The sequence below is a fragment of the Heteronotia binoei genome, chromosome 7 (assembly GCF_032191835.1).
Source record: "Heteronotia binoei isolate CCM8104 ecotype False Entrance Well chromosome 7, APGP_CSIRO_Hbin_v1, whole genome shotgun sequence".
Lineage (NCBI taxonomy): Eukaryota > Metazoa > Chordata > Lepidosauria > Squamata > Gekkonidae > Heteronotia > Heteronotia binoei.
In genome coordinates, this window is record NC_083229.1 from 44,228,961 (window position 1) to 44,250,007 (window position 21,047).

Genomic DNA, 21,047 nt, shown 5'->3' on the forward strand with positions numbered 1-21,047 from the left:
GTTAGTGGCTGTTCTTCAACTGCAAAAAGCAAGCAATCTGAGGTCCTCCATTAGGACAGGACATTACTTCCTTGTGGAGGGGAGGGGATAAGCCATAAGCAAAAGAGTTGACTCACTTTATTAAAGTGACAACAATTAATCAAGGGCCCATAGCTCAGTAAGGAGTTGATGCTTTGCATGTATAAGTTTGGAATATCCAATTTAAAAAATCTTGGGCTGCAAGCAGGGCTATGCAAAGTCCTGCCTGAGACTTCAGACAATTATTGCCAGTCTGGAAAGAAATACCACCCTAGAATGATGGATGATCTGAGTCACCAGAAAACAGCTTCATATATTCACTATGCCCTGGGGATTTCACTAAAATTTTCCACTGGCTGATAAGATTTTCACCAGTGGAGCAAGACTTCTGTGGTTCCCCTTCTCCCCACAGCCTCAAATGTCCCCTGATGTGCTGCTGCTAGCAGATGGGGGACCCTCCTCCCCAGAAAAAGCATGTGGGTGGAATTGGATGTCTGCAGTGAGAGGGGAGGGGAGTCAGCCAAAACCATATTTTTGTTAGTGGAAATTGTCTGCAGACATATTATAGAGGCAGTTTAAAAAGTAAAAAGAAATGAGCTGGGAGACATTTGCCATATTCTATTTGGCCCAAATTTAAAAGCAAGCTTAGCCCATGATGCATTGGCACCATCATCAGTATGCCACCCTAAGCAGTAGCTTTGGTGGCAGAACCAGTCCTGCCTTAGCCTAAAGACATACAGCTTTTCCCCAAAGTTAGGGAAAGAAAGGAATGTTTATCAGAACCTGGCAATATGTTCCTCCTGAACTGCCTTTGCAGTCTCTGTGATGTACAAATTTCTGCACAGTGAACAAGACTCATCTCATCAGCTCTTGGGCGGGAGACCTCCAAGGAATACTATGCAGAGGTAGGCAAAGGCAAACTACCTCTGAATGTCTCTTGCCTTGAAAACCCGACAGGGCCACTCACTATAAGTGGGCTGTGTCTTGGCTGCACTTTACACACACAAACAAGACTGGAAAATATTCAGAATGTTTTAACAAAAGAAGGGGAGTTCAAAGAGCACAGCTTGTAGAATCCTTGCGTGAGTGAATATGTTGCATTCTGACACGTTAAAAAAGTAAGTGCACTCTACAAGGTTCTCTCATATAATAGCACATCATCCTTTCTAAAGCAAAATGATGCTTGTTTCAGCAGCCCACTAGCAAGTCTTGCTTACTTAACAGTGATAAAAATACAGTGCTTTAAGTATTTGAAGTGCTTTGCATACATTATCTCTGATCTTTAAATCAACCCTGATAGGTCAGTATTATTGCTTCCAGTGTTGCAAATGTGGGGATTCAATGTTACAGGTGATGATTTGCTTAAGACCATTTAGGTGCTTCATGTCTGAGGAAACATTTGAAGTGGGAATTTCCCAGTATATATTCTTGGACACTTTGTCAAACCTGCTCTCAACAAGAGCTGCCTCTTTTTAACAGAATGAGATTTTGGAATAGAAAGCTGGCAATTGCTAACAGTAGGTTCATGTTTAATGTGTTCGTCTCCACTTGAAACTGAAATAATAGCAAAATTAGTGAGGCTGACATTAGTTTCAGAACGTGATGATTTTTCACTGTTCCAAGCATGCATTTTTATTCAGGCACTCCTACCATAAAATCTTCCCTTCTTATTTTTTTTGTGTTATTTTGGTGAGAGAGAGGTGGTTCTATTGCCTGGCTCTGTATCCAGGCCCTTGTAGTCTCCCATCCAAGTACTTGCCAGGGTCAGCCCTGCTTAGCTTCTGAGATCTGATGAGATTGGACTTGCCTGGGCTATCCAGGTCAGAGTTCATTCATAATGATTAATAAGAAAATTTCGAACTGATGGTCCATTTTTGCACAGATAGCGTGCAGCAGATCAGGAAACTTGTAGCTGCTGTTGGTGCATGCTCAGAAATTTATTATTAGCCTTGATGAGAAATTCACCTTCTTTCCTAGAAACTGCTGACAAGAACTGGATCATCCAGGATAGCCCATTTTTGTCAGATTTCAGAAGCTAAACAGGATTGGCGTTGGATGGGAGACCACCAGAGCTGCTATGTGGAGGCAGACAATGGCAAACCACTTTTGTTCATGTCTTTCCTTGAAAACCCTACAAGTTTGCAATAAGTTGGATGTGACTTGACATAACTTTCCACCATGACACTGCGGTTCATGAAACAGTAGCCTAGCTCCACTGGCAATCCAGCGATCACAGGAGTGTCATGTAATCAGCTGGTGTTTCCTTTCTACGACGCTGCCATCCCCAAGTCGCATTACAAGGATGGGCACATGACAAGATGTTGTGATTCAAAGCAGATCTTTTGGGAAAATACATTCCCCTCCATGGTTCATAGAGGAAGCTTGGGATGGGCAGCCAAGTTTAAGCTGAATGTAGGGGATTAAGAATAAAAACATACAGGAACATAAATCCTCATGGATTGGTCAGTATTCTCTTTCCTACGGTGAAGAACCAGATGCCCCAGGAGGTCCACAAGCAGGCCATGAAAGTAACGTACCTCCTCCTGCTGTTACTCCCCAGCAACTAGTATTCATTGGTGTGCTACACAGAAATTCCCTTTAGCCATCATGGCTAGTACTTGGTGATGGACTTGTCCTCTATGAATGTGTCTAGTCCTTGTTTAGTCATCCAAACCCACAACCATTACTATATCTTGTGGCAGCAAATGCCAGAAATTAATCTTGCCTTGTCTTTTATCTGTTGTGAATCTAATCCTCAACGATTTCATTTAGGTAACCCCAAATTCCAGGATTACAGGAAAGATATTCACCTATCACTAATTGCAATAGCCTCATTAAAGCATATTCAAGAATAAAATGAGAGGATCTTCCTCTTACAGAAGCACAACATTTGAGCCCAGTGTTTAGTATAGATTTCAGCTAAGAGATCTTAACACTGCTAAGCACATGCAATATTTACACTTCAGCTGTGAGTGGTTTTTTCTGTGCTATGGAAGTTTACAGTCCTGGGAACACAGGCTAGTTTATGTTGCCTCCACTATCTTGCCAGGTCACTAATGCTTTTGAGATATGCAGGCATAAAACATTTAACTGCAGGTCATAAAAATGTTTAAAAACTACGTAGACTCAATCTAAACACAATATTTTCTCAACAAGACGTATCAGTCTTATTAAGGTAAGTGCCAATAAACACACCCTCCCAGGGTTTGTCTCCAGTCTATCTAAATTGATATAGATAACAGGAGGGTTATGTAAGCAGAAAATTCCCTAATGAGTTGAGCTGTGCTGGTTTCAGCAAAGGTAGTTTCTAATATAGATGAAGTTCATATAAATTTAATACCGTGACCTACTTTATAACCTCTCCCTTCTGCTCCATGGTCTTTACTAAGCTTTGCCCAGCTGCTGATACTTTTACTAGGTTCATAGATTTTACTCGGAAAGCAAGGAGTTAAAGATTTTTATAATGATTATTCAGAAAAGGTGTACTAAAAGCATGTTTTGTACAGTAGTACATTCTACATTATCCCCACAAGGAGGCACATGTTCACTGAATGGCAGCTATTGAAGTTTCCTCGCTGATATTTCTATACTAAACAGAGGCAGAAGCACATGGAAGAAGTGGAGTGTATCTCTACTGTGTTTATATTCTCTTGAAGAAATCAGGAACACTGATTTAAAATGCCCTAATTTTGGGCAGTAGTGGTGGTAAGTGTATTCTTTGCCAAACTACGTTTTGAGGAATTCTGAAGTTTCTTGGAAAACTTATTTCTTATTGAAAGTATTTGGTACCTTGACTTTCAGACCTCCACAGCACATCACAGTCAAATTTAAAACAATGATAATTAGAAACATAAACTTGCATAACATAGTAGAAAAAAGATTAGTATTAATTTAAAGATTGCCAACAGGAAAACTAATGGTAGAGAGTTATAAGCTACCAAAAACTTGAATAAATAAAAAGATCTTTAGCAGATGCTGAAAAGTATAAGTACTTATGCCAGGAAGGACATTCCACAACACAGGCACTGCAACTAAAAAGGCCCTGTCTTAATAGTCATTCATCTCACTTTCAGAGGCAGGGAGGAGGTATTTGGCAGATGGTGTTCAAACATGGGCAGGCTCGTACAAGAACAGCTAACAATCCTTGAGTTATCCAAGTTCCACACCATTTAGAGCTTTAAAGATCAAAAACAAATAGGGAATTGCACTTAGAAATAAACAAGTAATCAGCCAAGCTTATTTGACACCAAAAGGACATAAAAGAAGTTACTAGGTCTCTCAGTGAGAAGTTTATCCATGGCAGACTCACTGAAGTCTCACTGAAAGGCAGCTTGCTAACCATTACTGATCTTTTCCAGCAATAGATGCAGGTGTGTGTCGGAAATGTTCCATGCTTGTGCCATATGGGAAAAGTGGCCCAACCAGCTTAGTGCTTCATATGCTCTGTACGCACCACAAAATGCCCTAAAATCTGCAATATGTGGGAATACAGGATCAGACAGGACTTTCTTAGTACGCAAATCAATGTGGAAACATTTCCTCTTTGGATAGAAAGTCTGAAAGCCACAATTTTAGATCAAAGCAATTTACAACATGTGGGTTATATGCCCCATGTTCAATCCTCCTGGGGTTTCCCTGGCTTTTCTCTAACATTTCTCAAACCTGCTTTGCTCTCAAGTTTTGAGAAACATCACAGTAAAGTCAGGATGGCTGCCACATGGGTGGCAAAGTTTTGATTTTCCCGCCCACATGGCTGATGTTTTCCCTGACCTTGTCCTTGTTATGGCCATTTCCTCCTCCATCATGGAGGGCTTTTTTGTTTTTAATTTCATATTGTTATATTCATATATCATTATAAATGTAACAGGTTCTCTGAAATTCCAGCTTTCATTTCCCTCCCCGCTTCCCCCCCCAAAAGTAAGTCTCTAGTGCCTTCATTACAGAGATGTAAAGGCAAAGTCATATCTCCACAACAGAAGTGGCTAGAGCCGGCATCTCGGAGTACCATTCTGGTGAGCTTCACCCCCAACTGAGGCCTGCGCTTATGTTATAATGGTACATAGATATGAATTTGACTTTTTAAAAAATTGAAAGAGCCCCAGTGGTTCAGAGGAGGGGGGAATTATCTTTGTTGGGGACCAGGGCAGGGAAACTGCAAGAAAAAGTGTCATGTGGAAACCCTATTGCTGTTCTGCTATATCAGCAGCCATGATGGCTACAGGAAAACCACCCAATGAACTAAACCAGAATTTTCAACTCTTCTTCTTCTCAATGGCAGTTTTGGCTAGCAAAAGAGAACAAAAATTAAAATTGTGAAACGGCACATATTTTCATAATATTTAATATATTTCCGCTCTATGTAGTTCCACAAAACATATATGTATCAAATTCCAAATGTTTGGTGTAAAAATATTTTTAAGGTTTAAAATGACAATGACAATAGTATACCATACTTTCACTTACCAGACTTTGTTTTTTAGAACTCCATACTAGAACAATAAGGCAAAACATTTTAAAATGACGTTTCAGAAACAAGAATCCTACTTGTCAGAAAGAATTATGAGTCCTTTACTCTGTCTTTGATAAATTCAGAGATGTAGTTTTATTCACAGCAGATATATTTGGGTAAGGCTGAAGGCCCATTTGCTTGTTGTCTTTCAGTTTTTGCACTATAATTTTAGCAACTTCCTCTCCTTGGCTATCTGTAGTATCAAGCAGTTGCCTGACTCTTGATGTCCTTGTAGGTTTGGTGCTGATAAGTTCATAATCCTCTTTCAGGATTAAATCCCTTGATAAGAGGGCATCCAAACACTGGTTAAGACAAGCTTCAGTCATTTGGTCAACAATTTCCTCTCTTTTACTTTGGATCCACTGATGAGCAATACCATGGCGCACAGTCTTCATTATAAGATCTAACAAAAAAAATGAACAAAAAGGAAGGTCTGGAACTGTACAAATAACACTAAAAGATGATAACTGCACAAACAGAACTATTTGTCAGAAGTTTAAATACCACAATTGTGGGTTGGGTCCAGTGGATCTGTTCAGCTAACGACAATGCTTTATTATGGAGCAAGGCATTTTCCATTGCCTCCTGCATCACTGGATGGTTCTTTGTGGTGAAGGAAAGTGCTGCAGAACAGATTCATGGGATCTAACCCTCTATTCTTATAGCAAAACGATCTGCCTTTTAGATTAAAGTAAGCTCCTCAATAGGTCCTCTTTTGCAGATCTTGATGTGTTAACAGCACTTCCTTCAAAAATAGTTTGCCATCATTTATCCACCAGATTCTCAGACGAAAAGCTTGCCAGGCCAGCAATTCTGCCAAGATATGCAGACTGCTAGTAAGTAAGTAAAATTTTATTTGTATCCTGCCCTCCCCCGCCGAAGCAGGCTCAGGGCGGCTAACAACACAATGACCAATGGTACATTAATAAATAGAACAGTAATAAACAACACAATGACCAATGGTACATTAATAAAACAATTACATTAAGAACATTAAAATTGAGCATTAATTTAACCTTAAAAACCAGTTCGTGCATTAATTAAAACAAACCATAACATTATCATTGACGCTATAGTCTAGTTAATGCTGATGGCGGATATCTCTTCATTGTAAAATTATAATTCAGCTGTTCATAAAAGCTAATTTAAAGAGGGTGGTCTTGCAGGCCCTGCGGAACTGATCAAGGTTCCGCAGGGCCCACACCTCCTCTGGGAGTTGGTTCCAAAGATATGGGGCCGCAGCCGAAAAGGCCCGTGTGCGAGTGTTCTGTAGTTTAATTTCTCTTGGCCCAGGGGTAGTCAGTCTGTTTTTTCCTACTGACCGTAGTGCTCTCTGGAGCTCATACGGGGAGAGACGGTCCTTCAGGTAGGCCAGTCCTCGGCCATATAGGGCTTTAAAGGTAATAACCAGCACTTTGTACTGGACCCGGTATACAATCGGTAACCAGTGCAGCTCACGTAGCCCCGGCCGTATATGTTCCCATCTTGGGAGACCAAGCAACAGCCTGGCCGCCGCGTTCTGCACTAGTTGTAACTTCCGGGTCCGGCACAGAGGCAGCCCCATGTAGAGGGCGTTACAGTGCTACAGTGCACATTTATACTTATGTAAGGGCCAAAATACATGTAGGGTTGGGAATTCCATTACAGGGTTGCTGACTTGCTAATCTTATCCCTAAAATGCACCCATGGGGGCCTTGGAAGATATTGGGGCGATGGTGCTGGGCAAGGGGAGTCAACTCATGACCCTTGGCATTTCCCAATCAAAAATCCCCTGCAATAAATAATTAAGTGGCACTTCCATTGGAAGAAGAGCCACTTAAGTTGTAGGAAGGCTACTTGGATCTATCCCATTAATTCTGAGTTTTTCTTCCCATTAATTCTAAAGACTGAGAACATTTAGGGGTAATTAGGGGTAATTGGAGGTATGGAAAGGGGAGGTATCTGTGGATTTCATGCATTATGCAAGGGGTTGGACTAGATGACCTTGGAGATTACTTCCACCTCTATGTTTCTAACCCCTATTTAGATAAATGACCAAACTGATGATATTTAATGGTATGTAAAAATTGCACCACTGTACCTGAATTCATTCTTGCTGGCGACAGCAATTGCAATGAAGAATTTGAAGAATTAGAACTGGCAGATGAAGAGAAGCTTTGTTGAGATTCATAAGAATGAGTACTTGGGGATGGTGAATTATTTTTCTTTAATGTAACCAGCGAATTTGGCCCACTATAAGTATCATCACTACCTGCATGAAGAAGACAAGTTGTATTTTTTTGGTTTGTGTTCATATAATAAAACAGCAACCAACAAAAGTCACAAACATGTCATTTTGGCTACAAAGCAAAGAGTACTGCTAACTTCCTAAAAAAGGCTTGGATACATCCAGTAGAACTGTTGACATTTGGACGACCTCACCAGTTACTTTAGAAATATCCTGAGTTGGCTAGGTGGGAGGAAGTGGTATAAGTTCTATTTGAGAACAGTAAGCTTAGAGGCCACTTTGACAATTAACTATTTTCACATTGCTTTGGATCTTGTACACAATGTGCCCTACATTTTTATTTTCTCACTATACAATGTGCATAATTCACCAAACAGTTATTCTTCAAAAAGCAATTTCTTTTTTTCCTGTTAGGAGAATATTTGCCAGGTAAGATTAAGTTCATTGATTGTGCTCTCTTTTAGTAATGGAGTTTAGAGATATTGCTTCGATATGCATCAAGATCAAAAACTTCAGTGCTCTGAAGATAACCCAACTGGTTTTGATATAATACAGTTTGGACTCTGAAGTATAACATAACAAAACAACAAGCCCAGCATTTGGCCTGCAAAACCTTTGCTCAGGTTTTTCTTCCCAGTCTCCATCAAAAAACTTTTGGTCCCTGCACCCAACATTAACTCTTCATTAACCACATAATATTTTTGTACATTCTTTAGCCCAACAACAAATGAGCAAATAGCAGCAAATGGAGAACAAGATAGTGAAAGGAAACAACAGACTTAGCAGGACAGTTTTAATATTTTTAATGGCATGGTGTCATAGTAACCTACATAAGGGAAATGTCTGTTAGAAAATGATGATTAACTTTGCTGATGGCCAAACAAAAAGATTTTGTTTCATGAAGCAGTTGATGAACCACCTCTACTACTTAGGGTTGCCAGGCAAGAGAGACAGGAGGACTGGGCAGCCAGAGACACATGGAACAGTGTCACTGAATGCCACAATGGCATTTCCTTTTTTTTTCTGGTTGGAAATGATGTTGTGGCATTACATGATGCTGCCCCCCTTCTGAATACTGATGGTGGGGAGCACTGGCAGGGATTCCCTTGCCAGAAGTGGACAATTGGCACTACTACTACTACTACTACTACGACTACCTGTTCTCTCTAATGGTGATGCAAATGGGCATATAACATTGTTCTCCTCTCCTGTACCTTATCTTCAACATGACCTTGTGAGGTAATTTAGGCTGAGTCTGAGGAGCCCAAGATCATGCAATGAGTTTTCATGGCAGGGCAGGTATTCATACCCAGTTCTTTCAGTGTCTTCTAGTCAGACCCTTTTAACCTCTATGCCAGGTGTTCCCAACCTTTTTAAGGCCTAAGGGCACTTTTGGAATTCTGACATAGCATGGTGGATGCAATCACAAAATGACTGCCAAAGGAGGCAGAGCCAGCCACAAAATGGCTACCAAAGCTTACCTTCAGGCAGATATTTGAAGATTATTGTGCAATTGCTGCCAATACAAGTTTTTACAAAATCCGCACAGCCAATCAAAACTCCATTGGTCAACCAAAAGCCCAACCTGGACCCACCCACATTTAAAAACACTTGGGAAGCACCAGGAAAGGTGTTGACACCCACAGGCACATGCTGTGGATCCCTCCTCTATGTTCTGGAGAATCAATAATTCACTGAGCAGGAAGGGTAAGAAAAGAAAAGCAACTTGACTCCACCTAGGAACACATCTTTCTCATTTGAGGAAAGCTGAAAGGGGATTTCTGCCCTGGTTCAGAGCTTCAGCTATCCCATTTGCTGACTGCATGATGACTAACAAAGACAACCTTCCATTACACAAGCATTAGATTGCACAGGAAAGCCCCTTTATGAACATTGCTTAACAGCCACTCATTCAAGAACATCAGAACCAGGGAAGAGTCACAGTTCTTTGCTTTCTGTTTTTGCCTCAGGGTGAACAGTAACAAGACATCCTTGTGTTGGTATCCAAACCAAGCATCAGCAATAGTACAGTAGCAGCTTTTAATGCATGAATCTGAATGCCATGAAGTCCTCATAGAAATGCTCTGCAGACTTCATGTTATAATAATAATAATAATATTTAATTTGTATCCCGCCCTCCCCGTCGAAGCAGGCTCAGGGAGGCTCACAACAAAGATACTTCAACAATTAAAACAATACATATTATATGTACATACATATTAAAAGCAAACATTTATAAAATTAATTGTAATTAAAAAGCATTCTAAGATTAGATTAATATTAAAATCTTGATGTTATACATCGTAGTTTTTCCGTGGCAACGGTATTATTCAACAATATGCTGTAAGATCATTAAGTAAAGGCCAGCTGAAAAAGAGCAGTCTTGCAGGCCCTGCGGAACTGAGCAAGACTCTGCAAGGCTCACACCTCTTCTGGCAATTGGTTCCACCAGTGGGGGGCTAAGATCGAGAAGGCCCTTTCTCTAGTAACTTTCAGTTTGGAACCACCGGCCTGGGGATTATCAATAGATTTTGAGAACCAGATCGCAGTACCCTCTGGAGAATATATGGGAAGAGACGGTCCCTAAGGTAGGCAGGTCCTTGGCCATATAGGGCTTTAAAGGTAATAACCAGCACCTTGTACCGAATCCAGTACACTATTGGCAACCAGTGCAGCTCCCGCAGCCCTGGCTGTATGTGCTCCCATTTAGGGAGCCCCAATAACAGCCTGGCCGCTGCATTCTCACTAGCTGCAGTTTCCAGATTCGGCACAGGGGCTGCCCCATGTAGAGGGCATTACAGTAGTCCAACGTCGAGGTGACCGTCGCATGGATCACTGTTGCTAAGTCGCCGCGCTCCAGGAAAGGGACCAGCTGCCTCACCCGCCTAAGATGAAAAAAAGTGGATTTAGCAGTGGCTGCAATCTGGGCCTCCATTGACAGGGCAGGCTCCAGCAGCACCCCCAAGTTCTTGACCTTGCGCACCATTTGCAACGGTGCACTGTTAAATGCTGGTAGGGGGATTTCCCTGCCTAGACCGCTGCGACTCAGGCAAAGGACCTCTGTCTTCACCGGGTTCAACTTCAACCTACTGAGCCTGAGCCAGCCTGCCACAGCTTGCAACGCCAGGTCTATGTTTTTGGGGACACAGTCAGGCCGGCCATCCATCAGTAGATAGAGTTGGGTGTCATCAGCATATTGGTGACAGCCCAACCCATACCTCTGGGCAATGTGGGCAAGGGGGCTCACGTAGAAGTTGAATAACATCAGGGAGAGCACTGCCCCCTGTGGCACCCCATAATTAAGCGGATGCCTCTGGGACAGTTCACCCCCAATCACCACCCTTTGTCTCCAACCATCAAGGAAAGAGGAAAAGCCATTGCAAGGCCAACCCCTGAATCCCCACATCAAGGCGGCGGGTCAGCAACTGATGGTCGATTGTATCAAACACAGCCGATAGGTCTAATATCAGTACTACCAAGCCGCCTCAATCCAGATGTTGCTGGAGGTCATCCACCAGGGCAACCAGCACTGACTCCATCCCATTGCCTGGGTGAAAGCCGGACTGGTGGGGATCTAAAATGGAAGCGTTATCCAGAAATCTCTGTAACTGTAACGCTACTGCCCTCACAATAATTTTACCCAAAAAGGGTAAATTCGAGACCAGCTGATAATGTGCCAATTCGGCCGGATCGGATGTAGCTTTTTTCAGGAGATGGACCACAGCCTCTTTAAGAGGTGTTGGAAAAAGTCTGTTCATGGTTTGTGATGTGGTGGAGCAGTATGAAACACAATGTTATGTGCTGGAGAAGCACAATGTTATGTGCTGGAGCAGCACAATGTTATGTGCTGGAGCAGCACAATGTTATGTGCTGGAGCAGTATGAAACAAGGGAAACTCACACTCACACATACAATATTATACTAAGACAGCCCAGAAAAATATTAAGAAATGAATTATTTTGTAAACGTGCATTTTGCTTGGGATAGTGTTTAAAGTGGTGTATGGGAACGACATCCTGAAGATTAAATTGCCATTGATGGCCCAGACTAGGGATGGGCACAAACTAAATTATGAACCAAAATTCATCACAAACTGGGTCTGGTTCATGGTTTGTGAACCTCAGTTTGCACCATCCTGTCCCATGAACCTCCCACAACTATCCGAGGTGGCTTTGGGAGGTTTGTGTGGTTCATGTTGGCAGACATGTTGGAGCATGCAGTGGGGCTTGGAGAGGGCATTTAAAGAGACCACAGTCTCTTTAACTGCCTTCTCCAGGTGGCAGCAGTGGGGCTTGCCAAAACCATTTAAAGGTATCCCTTTAAATGTTTTTTGCAGACTTCCGGGATCCGTCATCTTGGCTTCAGGTTGCTTGTGGACGCTCTCCGCAGCAATACTGATTCTGGTCGTTGGAGGGGTATCACAGAAGTGATACCTCCAAAAGGGGGGGCTTGTTGAGCCTTCTCTTTGGCATGGGAGTTCCACGGGTGGGTGGAGGGGCCAAAGGCAATGGCCCCCGAGACCTGTCGTGCTTCCCGAAGCTCCGCGGCTTTGAACGCTGAAATCAGCAAAGAAAGAAAGACTCCCGAACGCTTCAAGCTTTCTTTTTCCACAGTACGCTCTTTAAAGCAACATTCCTCCACATCAAAAGCGACAGCTCTGCCTAACAAGTAGGTGTTTTATCTTCTCCAACTCTACCCCCTGATGGGCCACTTAACATACCGTCAATAGACTAGCTCACGGATTACTTCAAAAGGTCCAGCAACATGATGAGCAGTCTTAATTACTCAAACTGGCTGGAATATAAACAATAAAATTGACCCGGACTTTAATTGGACATATAGTACAAAGATTATCAAGAATCTGCAAAATGATCTGACTATAAAAGGGAAACACAGAAAGTTCTGTCCCCTTTATCTGTCTGTAACTAAAAGAATGTCTCTTAACAAACTTTGTTAAAGTTGCTGTAGAACAAGAATTTACAAGAGAGAAGTGAAAAATAACCTGATATGAGAGACTGAATTTATGCACAAGTTGAATTTTAAAATGGCATCATTTAATGAAATGGCACATGGAAAAGATACCGGTGCAATTTTCAGATCTTTAAAGGAGGATTTTATTTCACTTAAGCAGCATCTTAAAGATTACTTAATGTTTACAGCTAACTATATGAGTGAAGAGGATCTAACAACTAATGAAAGGACAAATCCACAAGAGCCTTGCATTACAAAGAGTGAATCAGTGGCAGTGAAAACAGAAGGGGAAAAGGTGATTATGTGAAACGAAGAGAAAAGAAAATGGCCCCGTCTGACGCAGTTTTAATTCTTCACCAGATGCTGACCTTCAATAAGATTAACTGGAGAAGGGGAGATGGTGAAGAACTTTTTTTTTTGTGGTTGAGGAGGCAGTCCATGTTGAGAAGAGACAAACTGTACTTCAATTGTCTAATCTGGTGTTGGAAAACAATTCGTAAAAAGGATTTTGGATCTTTTCTTCTGTTTTGGTGAACGGCTGAATAAGGAACTTTGATTAAGAAATATATGATGCCACTAGAATATAAGTTATGGACAAATGGGCTGCCTTGGATATAACTTGGATGTAGAAACTAAAGGAACTTACAAGTTTTTAATTCTGGGGAAGAAGGATTTTGGAATGTGGGTCTTTTTTATGTTTGGTTCTCTTTCTCTTTCTTTTTTTCCTGGTGAAGAGGTAAATATTGACACTTTGCCTATTTAGAGAGATCAATCTGGTAGATTTGTTTTAACGTGTTTGTAGGATAAATGTTTTAGTTAAAGACTGATAAAATATTTGATTATACTTGAGATATGTTATGCAATTTCTTATGAATAAAGAAAAAATATTCATGTGCTTTTTTGGTTAGGCTTTTGGTTAAATTAATAATCTAATTTGTGCTAGTTATAGCTGCAAGTTAATTTAGTAAAACTGGAGGATGAGACAGTCTGATTTGTGTTTAAGAAGAATTGTTTAGTTGTACAATGCTTTATTAGTTTACTAACAGAATTATTCTTTTTGTTTCTTTGTCCTGGTAAAAGAAGAAAGGAAGGTAACATATAATGGAGATTTTTATACTTGTAGGTAGAAACATTAGAGTATTATATTGAGAGGCGGAGTTACAATTGATATATTTGTACTGTTTTCTGTTTTTTTCCCATTCTGCATGTTCCCTTTTCTTGCTTTCCCCCTTCTTTTATGTATAATCTGCAATGCTACTGTCCTGTAGCAGTTTAAGTCAATAAAGCTTTTTAAAAACTAAATGGTTTTTGCAAGTTGTGCCACCGAACAACTCATAAGTGAACTCAGATGGCATTTGCCTTCTGAGTTCTCTTGTGAGTTGCACCATGGCAGTGCATTTAAAAGGAACCTTTAAATGGTTTTTGCAGGCAGTGCTGCATCACAAACCATGAACAGGTTAGTTAAACAGGAAGGTCCATGGAGGTTTGTGAGACCCCATGAACCACAAACCTACACAAACCACCATTTTCCCAGTTTGTGCCCATCCCTAGCCCAGAAACGTGATCAAGAGATTGGACAGAGAACTCTGGCCTGCATCCCAGTGTCCCTTGCGTCATTAGGAGACAGCTCAGGGTATGCCTCTTGAACTGCTCACAATTTTCATGATATTTCTAAAAATATTATGGCCACAAACTGGCAAGTCAAATTCTCAGTATTTTTGGTTGGAGGAGAGCTAAAACAAAAAAAGAAAAAAAACCTTGTTAACAGTATACTGAAATTCAAGCCTTCTAACTCAGAGGTGAATAGACAGGACAAGCCTGCTGTACCACCCCCTTAGGGCCCCTAAAGTTGTCCCTTGAACTTCTATTCTTGTTTAACCAGTTTGTATCCCTTTATACATTGCATCCTGTGCATTCACTCCACGCAGAATAATGAACTAGTGTTCCTTTGTGTAAAGCTTCATGAATTTGGCACAGTGCACATATTTATTATTAAAACATTTATTCAGCACAAGTACGCTAAGCAATATTAGATTGTCCCAAACAGAGCCTAGAATATTTTTGGATGCCTGTCCCATGGGCCTACAGTCGAAGAGAGCAATTATCCTAAACAGGCCTACTTAGAATTCTGCTCAGGTCTATTCAATGGGAATTACTCCCAGGAAAGCATTCCTATGATGGCACTGTAATTAACCTATCTTGATTTGCACGCTGCCAGTTCATCCCCCTTCTTTTCCCCCCTTCAGTTTGGATCATTCTCTTCAAAGTGCCCTGGGACAAAAATTTATGTATTTACTTAGAAGATCTGTATGTTGCCTCTCCAGACCTGACTGAGGTGGCTCACAACAAAAATAACAAAGCAAAACCAACCAAGACAACAAGAACAAGTAAATAAAGGAAAGGAAAGGTCTCCTGTGCAAGCACCAGTCGTTTCTGACTCTGAGGTGACATTGCTTTCACAGTGTTTTCACGACAGACTTTTTACAGGGTGGTTTGCCATTGCCTTCCCCAGTCTTTTACACCTTCCCCCAGCAAGCTGGGTATTCATTTTACCAACCTTTTGGCCACTGTGTGACACAGAGTGTTGGACTGGATGGGCCATTGGCCTGATCTAACATGGCTTCTCTTATGTTCTTATGTTAACCTTGGAAGGATGGAAGTCTGAGTCAACCTTGGGCTGGCTACCTGAATCCAGCTTCTGCTGGAATCAAACTCAAGTCATGAGCAGAGAGTTCAGACCACAGTACTGCAGTACTGCTGTTTAATCACTCTGCGCGATGGGGCCACTCAAGTAAATACAATAAGTTAATAAATAATTTTAAAAAGACTAAATAAAAACAAGCTAAAGCAATAAAAACAAGCTAAAGCAATAAAAACAAGCTAGGATAAATGCCCATAAATACCAAAAGATATTAGCACCAGACTGTTTTAACTGTTTAATGGTTTAATTTTAATTTAGGATATAAGTAATATAAGTGAAGTGTTTGATTTTACTGGTTGTGAGCTGCCCTGAGTCTGCTTTGGCGGGGAGAGTGGGATATAAATCCAATAAACCTTAAAACAAACACAGCAGTCTAAAATGATATCTTTGGGCTGGCTATTGTCAGGGTAGGGGAAGACCATAAAGCAGCGAAAAAAAGGGAACCCTTTATTTAAAAGCCTGTGTAAAAAGAAAATGTTTTGACCTGTTGCTGAAGAGAGAGTAAGGTAGGTGCCACATGAAGCCCAAGGCAAAGCACCACCGCTCCACAAGTCTGTCCTATATCACTATCTGCCCCACAGCTGCAGACAGAGGCACAGAGAGCAGAGCTTAAGAAAACACCTTACATTGCAGCTGGTCAATATGGGAAGAGGCGGTCCTTCAAGTACACTGACCCCCAGCTGTTTAGCACCTTAGAGGAATGAAGGGTAGGTTAAACTGTGTTCTGAAACACATGAACAGCTGCTGCAGTATATAGCGGTTCAAGTTTCAGAAACCAAGACACCTGTGTTCAAACCCCCATGCTGCCAAGAAGCTTGCTAGGTGAACTTGGGTCAGTCACTTTCTCTCACAGTCTAACTTGCACATCACAAGGTATGTATAAAACAGAGGATAAGAGAACTGGAATGGCCTGTCTGAGGTGGTCAGGAAGGCTCCCACTATCTTGGCTTTCCGCAAACTATGCAAAACTGAACTATTTGTGGGAGCTTTTCTACACAGGCTATATGGTATGACTGTACAAAAGGCTTCACGAAGTTACCATATTTTTCGGACTATAAGACGCACTCCCCCCCCCCCAAAAGTGGGGGGGGGAAAGTGTGTGCGTCTTATGGTCCGAAGGTACGTACCTTGGGGGGGGTGATCTGCTGCTTCTTCCTCCGATCCCGCGCTTCCCCCCGCGCCTGCCTGGCTCCATCTTTGCATCGGCCTTGAATCGCTCCCGGGCCTCCCGTCACCTCTGGGAGATTCGCGAGCGGCGCTTTGGTGCTCGTTAAGGTCCCCGTGCCGTACTGCGTTTGTTGATGGGGGTGGGCTAAGTCATCCTCCCTCTGCTCCACCCCCGTTAGCTCTGTTGGCTCTATCTGCGCCACCTTGATCACTTTCAGGGTGTGGATCCCCCAGTGGGGTGGGCTCCCGACTCCCTCCGCCGGCTGTTTCTGATAGTCCTGTGCCCCCTCTTTCATTTGATATGTGTCCCATGCGGGTGCCACCCTCCCGCCGGGAGATGCCGCAAAATGAGCCCTCTTGAGGTTTATGGCGGCAGGGCTCGGGGGAAGCGAGCTAGACTGCTGTTCTTTTGAGGGGTTATAGAGTGTTTCGAGCCCATCCCTGTGGCATCGGTCCCATCATTGTGGGACCCAGGGAGCCGGCGCGGTGGCCCGCTGAAGCAGCCTGTCGGTCACTTTCGGGTTCCTGTCCTGCATCTCGACCTGTGTTATTAGTGACAGGCTGCTTCGGCGAAAGAGATGAAAGAGGGGGCGCAGGGCTATCAGAAACAGCCGGCGGAGGGAGTCGGGAGCCCACCCCACTGGGGGATCCACACCCCGAAAGTGATCAAGGTGGCGCAGATAGAGCCAACAGAGCAAACGGGGGTGGAGCAGAGGGAGGATGACTTAGCCCACCCCCATCAACAAACGCAGTACGGCACGGGGACCTTAACGAGCACCAAAGCGCCGCTCGCGAATCTCCCAGAGGCGACGGGAGGCCCGGGAGCGATTCAAGGCCGATGCAAAGATGGAGCCAGGCAGGCGCGGGGGAAGTGCTGGATCGGAGGAAGAGGCAGCAGATCGCCCCCCCAGGGAGAAAGGTGCGTCCTATCCTCCGGAGCGCCTTGTACTCCGAAAAATACGGTACTTAAAATTATTGGGGACTGTGGTCTGTACTACTGTGTATAGTTTGCTGTAGGTTGGATTCTGTTGTGTAATTTTGCATCATTTAATGTGCTACATTAACACTCATGCTTTGCAGTAGTTTTGCTTTTAGATTTCTGGTTCTACAATGCGAATTCTATTTCATTGTTTATTAAATATCCCATAATGTTGACTGTACTGGCTCACTCTGTGAAATCCACCTTGAAGCCCAATGAGGAAGGGAGACTACAAAATCTAAATAAATAAATATATTGCCTGAGATCCTTCTGGAAGAGTAAATGTATATTTAATGGATAGACAATAGTCATTCAGTATTTAGCACACTGTTGGCAATCTAAAGAGACATGTGCAACCTTATTTTCAACTAACTAATCAGCAGTAAACAAAGTTATATTATGTCAAAAGTGCATTACCTTCTGAAAGCATATTGTATTGCGATGCAGAACAACATTCTGAAATTTCTGGGGGAATGCTTCGTAGAGGAAGTCCGTCACTTAGGAGTAAAGAATCACATGCTTCCTGGAACAAATGTAAACATAAATACACTTAATAAAGCCTGATATAACATCCTTCCCCCAAATGGGAGCTTCCAGTGGGGGTCATAGTGTGTTGCTCTTTGCACTAGAGATGTGCACTTGGATATTTTCAGTCTGAATATATATGCAAAATACACATTTTTGGTATTTTCCAGAGCTAGATGATATTCAGGATTATTCAGGATACTGGGAAATAAACAGGAATATCTGGGAATAACTGGGGACAGCATTTTAAGGTTCCTAGGACTATTTTTCTTCAATTTTATGGTGCATTTGTGCCAGTTTCTTCTTGCTACATCTTGAGATCATCTTCAGGTTCTTAGCCTGGATTCTCTGGTTTGACATTGGTTCTGTTGGTCTTGCAACAGTGTCTCTTGCTTAAGGTGGTTTGGCTTGGGATCTCTGGTCTGCTGGGGTTCTGTTGGGCTTGTTGGTTCTGTTTTCATCGGGAGGCTTTTGGCCACTGGTTATTTGCTCTTATGTGTTTGGTTACTGGCTTCTTTACCCTGAAGAAAGCATGAAACCCACCCCCCATAGGAAACAATGGAGACAAGTGCAATGGCCCTTGTTAAGGATTCCATAGAATTGGAACTTTTGATACCAATGTTCTTGAAACTTGGTGGTTCTTCAGTGCAGCAGTCCCCAACCTTTTTGGCACCAGGGACTATTTCAGCTTAGAGGGAATACTGATTGTAAAATATAATGAAATAATTATACAACTCACGGACCGGTTGCTAACAGGCCACGGACCAGTACTGGTCCTTGACCCAGGGGTTGGGAACCCATGCTTTAGTGGACAGACTAGGTTCCTGGCATTTTGGTGCATTTGCTTGCAAAACAGCCACTCTAGCCCCCCCACCCCCAATGGACCTGTCCAAATAACAAAACAGTATCCAGGACCCAAATAACATGGAGTACCAGTATTTATGCCCTTCCTGAAATATGAACTTTTAAAAAGATTTATTTTTAAGTGCACTGCACCACACATCTCTGTTTCAAGGTGACAAAACCCAATCCATTGTCTATTTTTTTAGCACTTGGAAGTATTTATGGTAATAGGGATTGGCGACTTCCTTTTTCTGTTTGTAAAGTCAAAGTCATCCTAAATATGCACTGAATGGATTCTAAAAAGACCCTTCCTTTCCTCACTGTTGGACTGTGTGTATGACAGGGACACTGAAGCCATTTAAAATGCTTTTGATTACAACTCAGCACAATGAAAAGGGGAGAGACAATGCATTTTAAGTACTTCAGAGGATTCCAAATGCTAAATCAAAGCTAAGTTGTTATGGTGGTGTTAGTACAGATGAAAAGGTTGCTTTACCTGTTGTGAACTAGGATTTACTGGGATGTTAAGAGATATTGACTCATCACTGGGCATCTTGCTCGATACGTGAAGACATTGCCACTCATACTGTGCCTGAAAGAAACATCAGCATTCTTACATCATCCTGACATTATAAAGACACATTCTCCATGTATATAATTTCAAACTTCAGTTATATGTTAATCATATTTCTTTAAATGGACAGATAATCCCCACAATAGTGTATTTTTTGGTTAAGTTTACTTACTTTGGCCTTCTTTAACTGTATCACTGCTTGCAGCATAGGTATCTCATCAAATGTTCTCAGCACTGGTTCAAGCTCTATTAAGCATTCTGAACAAGAAAAAAAGGACCTTTGGTTCAAGAGAAGTAGATCTGTAATAGTAATTACTGAACTATTAAAAGACATTTTTGAGGAGGACTTAAGGACAAGCTCCAGCAACATGGCTGTGAAGGTTCCAACAGTGCAGTCCTAAACAGAATTATACCCTTCAAAGAACACTGACTTCAATGGACTTAGAAGAATATAACCCTGTTTAGGATTGCATTTCAAAAACCCCCACGCTAGCACACACAGCTGTGCTCTCTCCACTCTAAGCAGACACGCATTTATTAATTTAAAACCTCTTATGTCCTGCAAATTCTCAGCCAAATTTGGCTCCTGAGCAGGATTACAAATCCAGATAAAACAACATACAGAATAATCAATGGTATAGTTATCATAAAAATCTTAAGGAATTTTTAAAGTACAGAATTAGAACAGCAGCAATTATATGATAAAATCATCATAAAAAATAAAGCAAGTAGCAAAAGTAAAATTTAAATATAGTGGGACAATAAAATAATGAGTACAGATAAATGCCAATTTCCAAAAATCAGCAACATATCTGTACAGAAAATATAAATTAATAGAATATCTGGGGGAATACACGTCTTCATCTAACATTCGATTCAAAAGACTTTGTGTCATATGGATGAATGGATATAGAGAAAAACCTTCCAATAACTAGAATATCAAATCTGAAGAACAAAATGGTATGCAATAACCAACAAGTTTATTATTAGTTAATTTTTTTTTTAGTTTGTAGAAAAAGTTTATGTCTGCAGTCAATTTGTAATGCTTTCACGTCCACCTTTTTGGACAACTCGGTAATAAGGCACAAGGAGAACTCAAAGCTTTTGCTTGCTGTTTATGCTCAGGCTTCTATTCTAGATCAAGAAAAGTAATCGTCATCAATATAACTAAATCTCAACTAATGTTCCCTCTAAGCTGCAGAGTCGTGTGAGCAAAAATTCTACTTTGTGAGCTACTGGCATTAAAGTTGTGAGCTACTGCAAAATTATTGTGCTCCGGGGCCATTTTTCCTGAGCTAAGACAAAAAGATGTGAGCTGGAGGCTAAAAATCTGTGAGCTAGTTCATGCTAATTCAACTTAGAGGGAACACAGTTGTCAACATGGCCAAATCTATGGATTCTAAAAACAGACTGCAGTCATGAACAAACAAGACAGATCTTTCTATAAACCTGAAAAGGCCCAACTCTGAAGAAAAATCTGACAGTTGTAGTACAGGTACATAAGGTGTATGGCAAATAGCATATGATTATATG

At 41.7% G+C, this 21,047-nt stretch overlaps 1 protein-coding gene across 1 annotated transcript in view; it reads right to left on the reverse strand.

Moving 5' to 3' along the window:
* Positions 1 to 5,343: 5,343 nt before the first annotated feature.
* The window catches only part of RIPK2 (receptor interacting serine/threonine kinase 2), a 45,567-nt gene continuing 29,863 nt past the window's right edge, over positions 5,344 to 21,047 (reverse strand). Inside the window, exons 7-11 of the mRNA XM_060243540.1 lie at positions 19,687 to 19,772; positions 19,437 to 19,532; positions 17,990 to 18,095; positions 7,608 to 7,778; positions 5,344 to 5,930 (exon numbers count right to left, since the gene is read on the reverse strand). Coding sequence (XP_060099523.1) covers positions 5,587 to 5,930; positions 7,608 to 7,778; positions 17,990 to 18,095; positions 19,437 to 19,532; positions 19,687 to 19,772 — 803 coding nt within the window. The 3' untranslated portion in view covers positions 5,344 to 5,586. The remainder of the gene's footprint in view (positions 5,931 to 7,607; positions 7,779 to 17,989; positions 18,096 to 19,436; positions 19,533 to 19,686; positions 19,773 to 21,047) is intronic.